The 14,648-nt window shown below is 38.3% G+C and overlaps 2 protein-coding genes across 9 annotated transcripts in view; one reads left to right on the forward strand and one right to left on the reverse strand.

Moving 5' to 3' along the window:
* Positions 1-209: 209 nt before the first annotated feature.
* On the reverse strand, positions 210-10,118 carry ENY2 (ENY2 transcription and export complex 2 subunit). Of its 4 annotated transcripts, none has more exons than XM_085020403.1 (6): positions 10,041-10,118; positions 8,527-8,603; positions 4,636-4,706; positions 3,254-3,328; positions 3,139-3,163; positions 210-472 (listed from the first exon to the last, which is right to left on the reverse strand). In XM_085020403.1, exons 2-6 carry the CDS (start codon positions 8,592-8,594, stop codon positions 460-462), a joined length of 252 nt encoding a protein of 83 aa, XP_084876529.1. In that variant the 5' UTR covers positions 8,595-8,603; positions 10,041-10,118; the 3' UTR covers positions 210-459. The 4 variants fall into 4 exon arrangements, with proteins under 4 accessions (XP_084876529.1, XP_005655399.1, NP_001230383.1 ...); XM_005655342.4 differs by having other exon boundaries at positions 9,969-10,072; NM_001243454.1 differs by lacking the exon at positions 3,139-3,163 and having other exon boundaries at positions 10,041-10,115.
* Positions 10,119-10,324: 206 nt separating this feature from the next.
* Positions 10,325-14,648, forward strand: part of NUDCD1 (NudC domain containing 1) — a 95,302-nt gene continuing 90,978 nt past the window's right edge. For 4 of the 5 annotated variants that reach the window (XR_014843480.1, XM_021089013.2, XM_085021861.1 and 1 more), the window contains exon 1: positions 10,325-10,550. Coding sequence is in view for 3 of the 5 variants with exons in the window: in XM_021089013.2 (XP_020944672.2) it covers positions 10,433-10,550 (118 nt within the window). In the remaining 2 variants the exon portion in view is untranslated. Of the gene's footprint in view, positions 11,102-14,648 lie in introns of all 5 variants that reach the window. The other variant, XM_021089014.2, reaches the window with a different exon arrangement.

The raw sequence follows: 14,648 nt of genomic DNA on the forward strand, positions 1-14,648 counted from the left end.
TAAAATATTATAGGGATTCAAGAGGCATACACTACATCCAAACAATCAGAAGACGCTGTTTACTTCTCAGTTGTTAGTACAGATATTTGCTTACTTAACATTTACATATTTAACACTTAAACTATATTAATTGCTGACTTTTTCTCTCAACAAATCTGATGAATTATTAATAAAGTCCCATTTATTCCAAAACCCAAGGAAACTTCAAACTCATTCATGAGATATTTATTAAAATAACACATTTAGGGAAAAAAATCAATACAATGTATACATCATTACTGAAAACTGTATACCATCATACAAAAAAGGATTTTATTTGGGGAAATTGATTCCTAATTTATGGCAAGTTTTACTTTCAGAAATAAAACCACAAAACGACACAATCTAATTCAATCTTAAAGGCTGGCATGCTGAGCAAGGAATGTTCTTATTCTTTGTAGGAGCTCCTTCTTTACACTGTCAGGTACCAGGGCTGAAACATAAAAATAAAAATATAAGAGTAAGAAAATTCCAATTAATATGTTAATTTGAGTTTTGATGCTGTATTCAGGATTACCAACCAAATAATCGTATAAGTAACCCTCATGCTTCAATTAAAAAAAAAAGATATCTAAAAAAGTAAGATTTGCAATGCATTATTTGAATGAGCGAATACCTAAAAATACATTGCATGTGGGAAAATTCTTTAAACTAGGAGTTGAAAAGGCCTCTTTTAAGCAGAGGCTGTAAAAGATTGATAAATGTGATTCAAATGCAATAAGAACTTAATAAGCTTTGTCAAAATCATCACCATAGACAAAAAATTAAAACTAAGAAAACAATCTTAAAAAAACAGGCTAATCTTTCTACTATATAATTTGTTCAACTTGATATGAAAAAGATCAGCAGGCTTACAGAAAAATGAACAAAAGGAGATGAAAAGAGAAGCACATAGTTCCTGAATGTAAGAGGAGTTTAACCTCATTCACATAGCATGTTTTACCAATCAGACTGGCTAAAATCCAAAGGTCCATAATATATGTATTGCCAAGACTGAGGGAAAACTGGCACTCTCATATTAGTGGTGGGAGAATAAACTGATACAACATTTTTAGGAAGGTAATTTGGCAATACTGTATTGAAATAAATAGATATACTGTCTTGAATCACTGAATCAGCAAAGATGCAAAAGCTTCAACAGTAGTTTTACATATATATATAAAAAATATAATTACATATATATATTGTTTTGTTTTGTCTTTTTAAGGCTGCCCCTGGGGCATATGGAGGTTCCCAGGCTAGGGGTTGAATCGAAGCAGCAGCTGCCAGCCTATGCCAGCCACAGCCACACCAGATCCAAGCCACTTCTGAGACCTACACCACAGCTCACAGCCACAACAGATCCTTAACCCACTAGTATCCATGAGGATGTGGTGCCAGTGATCGAACTCATGCCCTCATGGATAGTAGCCCGTTTCATTACCGCTGAGCCACAATGGAACTCCAGTAGTTATATGTTATAATTTTAAAAATTTTGAATCATGTGAATGTATTATCTATTCAGAATATTAAAACTAAAATGGGAGAAAAAACTCTGCTCTTTGAAATCTAAACTATTATTAAATGTCAATAAATAAATTACACTATTTTTACCTTTTTGGCTACTAATAAAATGACAGTAGGGAAGTAACTTAAAATAAACTTCTAATGTTATTTGTAATCAGAGGAAATGAAAACTTCAGATTTAGTTTAATGTTTCTACAAAAAAATTCCGCAAATAAGTACAGAAATCAAATAAGACAGATATTTCTCTATCAATTTAGTTTAAGCTGGCCTAGAAAGACATAAATAATTAAAGTCCACTGGAAATGTGATTAATGCGTACATAAAATATACCTTTAATCAAAATTATGGTGACAGAACAGATCTGTTGCTTTGGAGTTACGGATGGTGTGTGACTATATAGGACTAGATTGAGGGGAGTCTTTTTTTAGCATGGTAGTTACATGAATCTATGTATATGTATAAAGTTCAAAGAACTGACACTAAAAAAGGGTCAATTTTACTGTATGTTAATTTAAAAAATAAATACTTCTCGATAATAAAACAAAGACTACAAACAAAAGATTTATTTTTACTGCTCTTTCCTTATTTTGCTCACTCTCTAGCAGGGGAGCTATGACGGATTGAAATGTCCAACACAAGCATTAAAAGAGAAGCAGAGGATATTTTCTATCCTGTATAACCAGTTCTGAAATGTTAATAGATTAAATAAGCATAAATAACGGAAGAAACATAGAAAAAGGAATTATAGAAATTTGTTTTAAAATACAAATCCATGGGGGTGGAGGTGGGGGTAGGGGTGGGGGGCAATAAATACTGTTCCCCCACCCCTCCTGTCCTGAGACATGACTGACCAAAAAAGTCATGTTGTTTAGCTGGAAACATCCCTTTTAACGAGATGGATGTAAAGGACCATGGATGCTGTAGCTCCTTCCCAGCTGGTAGCAGTTCAGGGAATTTGTATTCCCTTGTAATAATTTTAAAGTTATTTACTTGTACACCTAAATTCTTTTTACTATTTCTGTATGAGGAAAAACTTATGGGTCAGCTAATTTACCTGCTTCCACTTATAACTACAACCCCCGCCCCACTTCCTCAAAATAAATGAAAATAATCTAGTTATACCTAATAATATGATGTAATTCCTGACTTAATGGTCATTATATATCATCAGTATTAATAAACTATTTTCTTTCTTTCAAAGGCATTAAAGGGAGAAATTAAGAAAGAGTTGAAGTGTTGGTCTTATATATGAATTTTCCTGACCGTGAAGTTTCCGAGCTATCGAATTCTTAATCAGACATTCAAGAAGATAGTTTTGTTTATTTTTAATAAGGAAAAGGAGAGAGCAATGACTTAGGCGCTGGAGGAACACTTTTAATTATTAAATATTAGGCTAAAGTATATAAACCCTAGCTTCAGGTAATACTTGCCTCTAGAAAATCCTGTATTTTAAAAATTATCTGTAATCATTTTACAATTGTATACTGTTTTAAGAATGAGAAAACATTTTACACCTCTTTGTTTCTCAAAACCATGCAAGAAAGTTGGCAAGGCAACTATAACTCTTCCTAACGATGACATGCAAGCACCCACCTAATTTTGGAAAGAGTGTTTTTCCCTGTAAAAAAGAAGAAAAGCTGAACTAGTAGGGGGGAAAAAAAATCATGTCTTAGCACAAGTTTCCTTTCACACAATTTGTATTCCTTACCTCTGCCTTTTGGTGTGATTTCAGCCACCAAGTCATCAACAGTAACGTGTTCTAGTCCTTTTTCTTTAATTACCTCTTATGCAAAAGCAAAAAACAAATCATATCATTTAAAATCATTATCTGTAAGAAAGATTTTCATAGAGGAAGGGTTAAGATCATGTTTTTAAAGTACAGACTGGTCTTTAAAAAAAAAAAAAAAAAGAGGAAACTTCTTTTTTTCTTTTCTAATGGAGATTTAATTCAACCTTAAACACAGTACGTATTTGCCAGATCAAAAACAAAACATTGCAACACTCAGAATGAATCTGAACTATAAATTCAATCTAGTATTTGTAAAAAGCTGGAAACCTGCAACTGCACAGATGTATTTCATGATAAACATACTAGCTCTTGAATGTATGGAAAGGAATAAGCTATTATTTGAGTCTTACTTGTTATTTTACAGCCCAAGATTAAAATATAGAACAATTCCTTAGCTCCTTTCTCTTCTCTAGGCTGGGCTGAAAGAAAGAGAAGGCGGAAAGCAGCTAACACTGGACCCCTACTACTTGCTGGGTGATTTGCATCATTTAATATTCACAATAATCTAATGGGCTGGGCATTTTTCCCACTTCAGAGGTAAGACAAGTGGGGCTCAAAGATTAAATAACTCACTTCCACATGACCTGAAATCCAGCTTCGGTCTTACCAGTGAAGGGCTGTATGACCTCAAAGTCTATGCTTTTACTAAGTTGCCACGTTGACTTCTTAGGGTTAATGGGATCAATAGTCTCTTATCATTTGTAGAAACCATTACAATACAATGAGAATCCATTCTAAATATCCAGAATTCCATTATACCAAAAGCTAAGCCAGAAAGGAAGGAGGCTCATCTTAGTGACACATGTAATCTATCTAGTGGCATTGTCATCAATACTCAGCAATTTAACAACTTCTACAAGTTTAAAAATAGGTGTAACTCTCTAAGAGATTTTATACATGAATTTTTCAAAAATAACTGCTAGAAATAGGAGATATAACTCCTATAAGTCTGCCAATCATAAAGTGCTCAATGTGCTACATTAAGACACACTAGAAGTAATTCATGTTTCACTGAACAGGCACACTGAAAAAGATGGGACTCCATATTCCATGTCGGACAAAAATCTTGCCTCACTTTTTAAAAACAGAAACACAAAGTTTCTAAAAATTAAAGAATAGGTCTACACATTATCACTGAGAAGAAGCAATGATCACCACAAGATTCAATTTTCTACTTGTTTAAAATTATGCTCAAGCACTCAATATACCTTAAAATATTGACTATAATTCTTCTAGTGAATTCCAAACCAACACAGTTGAGAGCAATGGAATTAGCTTAGCTTCTAAATGAAACTGATTACCTTTACAGTGTGCCTTCAACTGATCCTTCCAGCCACATTCAATTAATTTAGCTCTCAGCAACTCTTTGAGGCTGTTGAAAAAAAAGTGTTTCCAAATTAAACTACAAGGGCGCACAATATCTTAGATTGGAATGTTTGTAGCAAAGGTTCAACTGTTCAATTAACAATCTACCTTCCAGTCACAAAACTTTAACTATGGACTAATCTTGGTTCTATCACTAAAAAGTTCTTTGATCTTAGTGCAAGTCATTTAAACTCTGGGCCTCATTTTTGTCATCAGTAAAATTCAATGAAGTGGATGGGATATAACACTTCTTACAACTGCAAAAGGGTATTAGTTGAGTTTGAAGCAGATGCATTTTTGAAACCCTCCAACTCCAAAATCCATTCTTTAACTACAAATTTTTACCCTTTATTATCTTATTTATTATCTTACTGCCCCATAATATCTCTCTCTCTCTAATCTCAGAGAGGTCCCCCTCCCTTTTCCCCATTAACCTTCTAAATTATATATTAACTATGGTTAATATGTAATTTCATTAACTTCTATAATAATTTCATTAGTTCCAAGAATTTCATTAATTCTAAGACTGCTTTTTCCCACATTTTAACAACTCGGTAACTGGTATGCCTTATCATAATTTTATTGGCAGTATTTTCTTTATTGTTACTGGTGAAAAAAAAAATAATGGTATGTATTACTGCTAATGGCACCATGGATGCAATAAAATATTTTATCCCTTTGCCATACCAACCTCTACAAAAGCTCAATCTTCAACCTAAATCATCTCATTTCTCAGCTTAAACATATCAATTCCTGAACCAAACCACTTCAGTATTCCTAATGTCCACTATGTGACATTTCCATCTTGATGTTTAATTAAGTCTTTTATTCTTAATAGAGTCAAACCAAACTCTTACTTTTCTTCCTCTTCCACCTTAAACTGCTCTTCTTCTTCCACCTTAAGCTGCTCTAATCAGAATGGCAACTCCTTTATTCTACATCCTCAGGCTCTTAGAAACCCTGGCAGCATCCTTCATTAAGTAATTTTGATAACACTAACATCCAATCCATAAGCACATCCCACTGATTCCAGTTTTAAAATATATACCTGAATCCAGATTTTTTTTCACTGCCTATGACATCACTACCTACTTCAAGCCACCATCTTCTTTTGACTGGATTGTTGCCAAAGCCTCCTAACTTGTCCCCCTGCTTCTTCCCCTGTACACTGCCTTCTCCTTACACTGCTCAAAACCCTCCAGTGGCTTCCCAATTTACTCAGAACAAAATTCCAAGTCTTTACTACAACCTAAGTGACCATCCATGGCCTGCCAATCTCCAGCTATGCCTCTAACTTTATCATTTCTGTCCCTCACCCAACTGACTCAGTCTCATTAGTTTCCCTGGGTTCCTCAAAATGCCAGGACAGGAACTTCAGAACTACTCCCCCTACCCCCCCATATCCTTCTGACCTCTTATTAGTGAAGCTTTTTTTTTTCTCTTTTCTCTAACATAACACCCCTGATTATTCTTTGCTTTATTTTTCCTATAGAACTCATCACCATCTGATACATTACACATTTATTTCCTGTCTCCTCCCATCAGAATATAAGCTGAATAAAAGAGAACTGACTATATCTCCAGCACCTTAGACAGGATGTGGCATATGGTAGAAACTCAGTAACTTTAGGCTGCCTGAATGAAAATACAGATAAAAAAACAATTAATACATAATCCCCTATGCCCATTATTGGCAATACTGTGCTCTCAGCTTCCCAAGGCACTGTTCTAGAGGCTTTCTTCTTCCTCTTCCTCATACCAAGGGTTGCTGATTTTACTTTAAAAAAAATTCTAAGTTCTCCCTTCCATTTTTACTGTTTTTTTACTTTTAACCTGGTAGCATCTTCTGCAATCTATCTCTGGCCCTTTGAGTCCATCTTCCATATTGCCAAAATAACATTCCTGAAGTGCAAATGTGACCTACTCAGGCCCTTTCTTAAAAGATTTTAATGACTCTCACCACCCAAGGATAAAGTCAACAAGAGATATTTTGCTAATACAACACATATTTTCCCAGTGTTTCTTTGACTATAAAAACACAAGTGTGGAGCAGGGCTCCAGCAATGGAAATGCGTCCTAGGCAAGGCTGTGTCATGAATAGCCTACTACCTAGATATGATGGTAATTAAGCTAGGTCCTTTGCTGAAACCACTAGGAGAAAGGTAGTCTCAGCTGGAGGGATATAAATTTTGAACTGCTAATTTCTTCCACTTTGTGGGTAGCGACTTCTCAAGAATAGGGCTAACAAGGAGGAAAGCAGAGTTGAGAGAGGAAATGACACTCCTGGCAACAATTTTTGAGTGCCTGGATCCACTGATGCCTAGAGCACTTTTAGGCACTAAACTTTTAGTTACAGGATCTTGTTTGTTTTGGCCGCCATGTGGAAGTTCTTGGTTCAGGATCAAACTTGCATCACAGCAGCAACCCAAGCTGCTCAGTGACAATGTCAGATCCTTAATCTGCAGCTCCTACATAAGCTAACATACTTCCATTGATTGAGCCATTTATAGAGTTCAGTTTATCATTTTCTTTTCTTTTCTTTTTTGTTTTTTTTTTTGGGTCTTTTTGCCTTTTCTAGGGCCGCTCCCACGGCATATGGAGGTTCCCAGGCTAGGGGTCGAATCACAGCTGTAGCCACCAGTCTACGGCAGAGCCACAGCAGCGCAGGATCCAAGCTGCATCTGCGACCTACATGACAGCTCACGTCAACGCTGGATCCTTAACCCACTGAGCAAGGCCAGGGATCAAACCTGCAACCTCATGGTTCCTAGTCGGATTCGTTAACCACTGCGCCACCACGGGAACTCCAAGTTTATAATTTTCCATGGAAAGATTTCTGATGATACAAAAGCCACACTCCTGTCTACTGTCTTTCACATTTTAATTGTGCAGTTCCCCAGAATATGATCATATTGTAACATATCTCTCTGACTGCATATTTGGTTCCATCTGCCTAGACCATCCTCTCTCCTTTACTGGGTTGGGGAACTGCTAATGCTTCTCTTCCAGTTGCAGTACCATACCTACTCTGCTCTGAGACCTTTAATGATCACCTTAATCCCCAGGTAGAGCTGAAAGATCCATCTTGTTCCTTAATATATATTTCTCTCATTTTATACAATTTATCACCCTGCTCCTGGAAGCCTTTTTTGATTCCTTAGCCCCTCCACTGTAGTGCCAAACATTCTTCAAATATTTACTGGGCCAATTATGCACTAGGCATGATACTCAGTATACAGTAGTATTCTGCTGTCAAGGAACTCAGATTACACTGGAGGATAAATACAAACAAAGTAGGTGATTACAAGATAAGGTGATTAATTGCTAAGACAGAACAAGGTATTTGGGAGATAACAGATTTCTAAAAGAGATGATATTTAAATTAAGGCCTGATGATGAGCAAGAATTAGTTAAAGATGGGGGAAGAAAGAAGAATGTTTCAGAGAGCAGGAAGAGTATATGCTCTCTGAGGTTAAGAGAGCTGGTTACTGAAACTGGTTTCATCATGTTGTTTCCCTCTTAAAAACCAGGTAACATCGGATCTGCATTTGTAGTTATTTGGGCACATAGTTTTCTTCTCCGTTAGACTGCACATTTTTGGAGAGTCACTTATTATTCATCTTTCTACATTTTTACTTCCAAGACTTGCAATATTGAACAGATCTAACCACTTTTTATAGATATTAGGAATTCAAGCTTTTGATAATCTCAATTTTCTGTAATTATTTCCACTGACATCAGTTTTGTTACTTGATATTTAGATTCTTAAAACATAACTGTAATTTAAAGATGTTAAATGTAATTTATTAACACAATCTATTACTTACCGTTCTCTTTCTCCAGTTTCTATCAACTTTTGGTTAATCGCTGCTCTCATCTGCGCATCTTTGTTCATCTTGCTAACCTGAACATCAACATGTATTTTCAGATACAGAACACTTACAAAGCATTTTCTTCTAAATCCTCTAGGTAAGCACCTCAATATATTTAACAGTGTCTGTCAGCTGAAGGGGTGATAAATTTTGATGTGTTCACAGTATCATTATTCTTAATATTATTTACTGCATCCCAAGCAGTCATAATCATGAACTTTAGAATTTTCTTCCCCATATACCCTTTATTAACGAGTCTTTGGACAATAACAGTTATTGTAACATCTACTAAACAGTTGTGTGCCTGTCACTGACTTAAGGCACTGAGTTTTTAACTCATTTAATTCCCAGATCATATTCTTTTATGTAAGTACTATTAACATAATTTGTATTTTACAGATGAGGAAACTGAGGCACGAGGATAAAAAAGTGAAGGCAAGACTTGAACTCAGGTACTGTGACCCCAGAGGTCCCCAGACCATAATTGATTGCTAATCACTTTGGCACCTTAACTGCATGCAAAAGTTTGGCTATAATACCCCAATATCGATAAAAGATTAAGCACAATTGGTGAAAAACGAAATTTCCCGGTAAGGCTCCTAAGTGCTTTACTTCGCTTTTCACTATGATGTACCCAGAATTATAACTGCCAAACTAACAGTAAGTATATGTGTATTCGTTACCAAAGCTTGCCGGTTGGGATAAGGAGAAAACAAATTTCAAACTAATTCCTAACTTAGAAAATTCTCAATTTTCAGAAAAACAGACAACCAAAACGGTGTAGAAAGGAGAGGAAGATTGGGTTGTACAACTTGGAATAAGCTAACGTTACTCCGCTCATCTGTCACTAACTTTAGACTACTTTTGTTGTCTCCCATCTCGTTGCTCATATGAAACTCAGACTGGTAGTGAGTTTTCAGTTATTATTTTTTTTAATGGAACAGGAGAAAGGAGAGGTTGAGAACGTAGTAAGAAATGTTCGCTTTTGACGTTGGAGGGCAACATTTTCAAAGTAATACTAAGATCTAGTCAGTACCAGTCCTAGGATATTGAACTTGATCTTGCCTTGGCCCCTAAAATACGGATAGTGACCTTGGCCAAGTCAGTTCTTAAAGGCCTCAGTTTTCTCACTGGTAAAACAAGGGCGCTAGGGGATCCCTCCCAGTTCAGACATTCTTTGGGAAAATAGAATAGGGCGGAGACAGCGGGAGAGGCGGGAGGGGAGGAGCCAGAAAACAAAGCGAGGACTGGCTTCAGGCCAACTCCGGTAGCACGCCCTGTCGGAGAGCCCTACAGGCCCGCGAGCGCGGGTCGGGGAAGCTAACGAAAGACAGCACATCGAAAGGAGCCTGGGCTGGGCCCGGGTCCCGGCCCTGAGGACCACGGGCATAGCTCACCACCATCACCGCGGGCGAGGGCCGTCCCTTCCCAGCGACGAAATGACCCTTGCGCTGACGACCGTTACCTACCACACTCTTCGGCTGCCCGGACCTAGACCCTCAGTAGCTCGGGCACCTAAGCACACAGAAAGCTAGCACACGCATTTCCGGGGCGGGGTCTCGCCACCCTGCCTATAATGTGAGAATTTAACCAGCGCGGGCCGCCTCCTGGTTGCTCAGTCCTCTGGGTAAGAGAGTCCAGATCCTGCTTTCGCACGGGCATTAAGCGCCTAGAAAACTACATATCCCAGCATGCAACAGAGCCAACTTTCTCGTGGATACTACATTTCCCAGAAGGCACGCTACGCCGCAGTGTTTTCTGGGATGGGAACCACGCCGCCAGCCAGCCTCGGTGCTACGAGGGGAGCGCGGATCTTTCAACAAGAGCTTTATTAATTCTCACGCTAGCACCTCGCAAGGCGATGGATGTGGCCGCTAATTGCTCCCTGCGGGTGAAGAGACCTCTGTTGGATCCCCGCTTCGAGGGTTACAAGCTCTCGCTCGAGCCGCTGCCCTGTTACCAGCTGGAACTTGACGCAGGTGGGACGAGGCGGTGCCCCCTCGCACTCTGTTCTTTTCCCCCTTCGGCTGCCATTGGCCCGACTCTTCCCGCATTTTCTTCCTTGCTGGCTGTGGCTAGCCAGGGGACCGTGGCCTTCTTCGTGGCCTGCTGGGCTGGGGTGGACCCCGGGTGGCTGCCTGTGGAAAATGAAAGCCCATCCCCGAACCCTGAAGGAGCCGCCTTTGATTGGCTCCTCCGGTGGGACCCTGCGCCGCCCCTTGGCTTCGCTTCCCAGGGCTCCGAGGTCCGCGGGTGATGCCTAGGTTCCGCTTGCCTGTCGGTCCTGGTGTGGCCCTTGCTGCGGGGAAAGCTCAGGACAGGCTTTCCTCCTGGAGCATCCTCTGTAAACCGGTGCGTTGAGAAGCCACGCCTCTTTGGAGGATCCTCTGCTCCTGTTTTTTCTGGCCGAGACCCAATTCTTAGAAGAGAAACTCTATTATACTTAGGAGCATTTTCACTTACTTATGGGCCATCAGACTAAGGACTCTCACGTACATTACATCTGGAGAAAATTTCGAAGAAAAGTTGGGTTAGTACCTACACTCCTGCTACTTGTTTATCTGTAGCTGGCGGGAATATTCAGCCTTGCTTTTACAACGTAATGGATGGCAATTTTTGTTAGTGATAACCCCAAAATTGCATTTTTAATACACAGTCTTGCTGATTTTGATGTATATTGTCAGTGGATCACACTTGGAGAAATAATCTAGAGTTAATAGATTTTTTTAGCATCAAACAAGTCTATTCATTTACTATATATTAAGAAACCTCTTTTGAGAGCTTGTTTTATGTAACATGCTGATACTATCAAGATGAGTATAGCACAGTCGATAACATAAAAATGCTGTCTACTTAGGAAGAAAAGTGTAAGCAGATAATTATAGGACAGTATGGTAAGGCATTGATAGGGATATGAATAAAACATAATGATAGTGTTTCACTATCTTTCCCAGACCAGCCTGGGACATCTGGGGAAGCTTCCTGGAGAAGGTGATATCTAAGTTGAGCTTTAAAGGATAGGTAGGAGTTAATCAGGGTCAGAGAATGATCTTGATATTTCTTTTCATTCCCTTTCTCCCACTCCATTTAAGTAAATGATACCACCATGTTTTGCATTAAAAAAATCACCGCAAAACTCCGTGGCTCAAAACAATAAGCAGTTGTTATTGCTCATAAGGTCAACTAGGTGGTTTTAGTCATGAATGGACACCCTTCTCATATATTTGGGGGTTCTCTAGGCTGTTTTAGGATGATTGTGGATGTTCTCTGCTTGGCTTTCCTCCAAGTGGTGTCTCATCCTTCATCAGGCTGGCACAGGCTTATCCCAAGAGACCAGAAGCAGTGCCCAAGAGCTTTGTAAAGCTCTGCTTGCAGTATGTTCGCTGTTGTCTCATTGGCCAAAGCAAGTCTTATAATCCAGCCTAGAGTCAGTATGGGAAGCTCAAACCGAAGGGCATAATAGATCCAGGGAAGCATAAAAAATTGGGACTGCTAGTTCAGGTGGACGTAGTTGCTCATGCTGGAGTCATCCTTTGGTGTATTTCTTCTCTTTTATCCCCTATTCGGTTTTTCAGCAAATCCAGTCAACTCAAAATCTTAACTTCTCTATGCCTCTTCCCTTGTTCAAATTGTTCTTTCTTACCGGAGCTGTAATACCTTCCTGACTAGGCTTCCTGCCTTTGATTTTGGGCTCCTTCATTCTGTTCTCTGAAGGATAGTACTTAAATCATAATTTTTGATTCTTCATTCATTTCATATGTGTTTCCTCCACTAGGCTGTGAGCTCCATGCTTACAGTGGTGTTTTTTTGTTTTGTTTTTTAAAACCACTCACTGCCGTAGTGCTTGGCATAGTGAGTAGTTAGTAGATTGAGTGGAGAAGAGAAGTTGTTTGAGGTCATTTCATTCCTGGGGAAGTGTGAGCAAAGGGAAGAAATTAGGTCATGTGCAGGGCATTATTGCAATGTTATATTTCCAGAGCAAAAAAGTCTTCTGGGAAAGTGAGAGAACTTAGATAGGTAAGGGCACTTTTTGTCTTTTGGACTTTATCCTTTAAGTCAGTGTTTCCCAGACTTTTCCAAGGACCATTACAATAAAAAATAAAGCTCAGCTGTCATAGATTTGCCAACTTTTTAAGTTACTAAGTGGAGATGGTTCTTAAAAAAAATATGCACTCACCCATCCTTTGATAAACAGAAGGATATTTTAACACCAAAACAGCAAAATCTCACAATGAAAAGTTCTCTAAATTAAATACATTAACTTCATGAGAAACTAAGTTGTTCTTTTTCTCCCCTCTTTTCACCATTGTTGGTCTTGGAGTCTGTTTGGGATGCACAATCGGAGGTGATAAAGTGCCACTTAGGATTTTAACTATAGAAGGGAAATGACAGATTTGGGGATTGAATAGTTTGCTCCAAGGCTCTATGGAGATGAGGGGAATGGAGACAAAGGGATCAGTTTGGAAGCTTTGTAATAGTTAACATGAGGGGCTTTTGTTTAATTTCTTGAGGGTGATGAAGAAGAACAGGTTAATTCTTTTAATTCTTTTTTTTATTTTTAAAAAAATTAAAACTCATTTCTAGAGATATTGTGAGGTATGATTGAGCTGCTCCTTCTCATAGTTTGATATCTTTTATAACCAACCCAAGGAGTTCATATTAATTCAACAAACTGTTGGCGGACACCTGTATGATGCTTTGCATTTGGGGCGTGTGAATGAAGCTGTGGTGTCTGGTCTCAAATTGAAGCAGTGAGTTTTATTCTCGCCCTAAATATTGTTTTAGAATCTCCTCTGCTGCATAAGCAGTAAATGTCACTTTGTCTTTTTCCATTCCAAAGAACTAAGCAAAAAAACTCATATAAAATTTTAATGCCCTTTGACCCAACAATTCCATTTCATTTTTTTCCCTAGACTCTTCGTTCAGTAAATGTATTTTCCTCCTATGTTTCACCTAGCTAACTCATACCCCATTATTTGATCTTGGTTTACATATTACTTAGTGTTTCCTTTCTTGACTGTATAGTTAGAGTCTATACTACAGAATCTGTACAAATTAGAATCTGTACTTTTCCATAGTACCTGGTTCTTCATAGACTTTATGACACTTTGTAGCACTTGGTGTGTCTGTTTTCTCTGCTAAGACTATTCTGTAATGAGGGTCCTGTACCCTTCTCTTTTTCAAAGGTTCATCTCTAGGGCTGGAGCCTGACTGATGACTAAATTTACATCACCTACAGCATTGAACAGCTTTGTTGAGATATAATGGACAAAAATCTATACATATTTAAGTGTAGAATTTGACAGGTTTTCACATGTACATATACACTCATGAAGTTGTCACCATAATCGAGGTGAAAAACTTAGCTATCATCCTTAAACGTTCCCTTGTGCCTATCTCTAACTGATTCTGATGATGGAGCAGCTGGAGGAAGGACCTTGGTTCTGGATTTTTTTGAAGAAAGAATTCAGCAAAGAGGCCAAGATTGTTAAATAGAGACAGCATTTATTAGACGCAAAGTATGTGTGGAAGAGCACACGGGTGAACTTGAAGTGAGTTAAGCACAGTAAGGGCTGCTTAGGTTGCTTACGTGGGGGCAGTTTTCTGAGTTATCTCTGGCTAGTCATCTTACTTGTTTGTAAAGCAGTTGCAGCTGCTTAGCCTGAGACGCATCTGTAAACTAGTTTCAGCTGCTCAGCCCGGTGCCTACCTCCTAGCTTATAACCAGCCCCGTGTTCCTCCCCTCCCCCTTTCAATCCTTAAACAACTGCTGATCTTTTTGTCACTGTAGATTTGTTTATATTTTCAGGAGTTTTATATACCTAGAATTATACAGTGTATACTGACTTATCTGGCATCTTTTACTTAGCATAATTGTTTTGAATTTATCCTTGTTGTAAGAGAGAGGGGTATTGACATCTCTGGCTATAATTGTGGATGTTTCTGTTTTTCCTTGCAGTTTTATCAGTTTTTGTTTTGTATATTTTGAAGTTCTTTTATGTTGTATAAACATTATTATTTTGCCCTCTTGATAAATTGACCACTTTATCATTATAAAATAATCTTCTTTATATCCT

The sequence above is a fragment of the Sus scrofa genome, chromosome 4, assembly GCF_054392235.1.
Source record: "Sus scrofa isolate SSC_HxYL_T2T_F1_AM1 chromosome 4, Sscrofa_HxYL_maternal_Yorkshire_Landrace_v2.0, whole genome shotgun sequence".
Taxonomy (NCBI): Eukaryota; Metazoa; Chordata; class Mammalia; order Artiodactyla; family Suidae; genus Sus; species Sus scrofa.

Bases quoted from the DNA above. Each gene is read 5' to 3' on its own strand.
- ENY2 (NM_001243453.1), bottom strand. The intron at 3,329-4,635 runs GTAATCAGTTTC...CTTTTGCATAAG, and splicing joins GTTGAAGGCACACTGTAAAG to AGGTAATTAAAGAAAAAGGA. The intron at 473-3,253 runs GTAAGGAATACA...TTTATGTTTCAG, and splicing joins AATCACACCAAAAGGCAGAG to CCCTGGTACCTGACAGTGTA.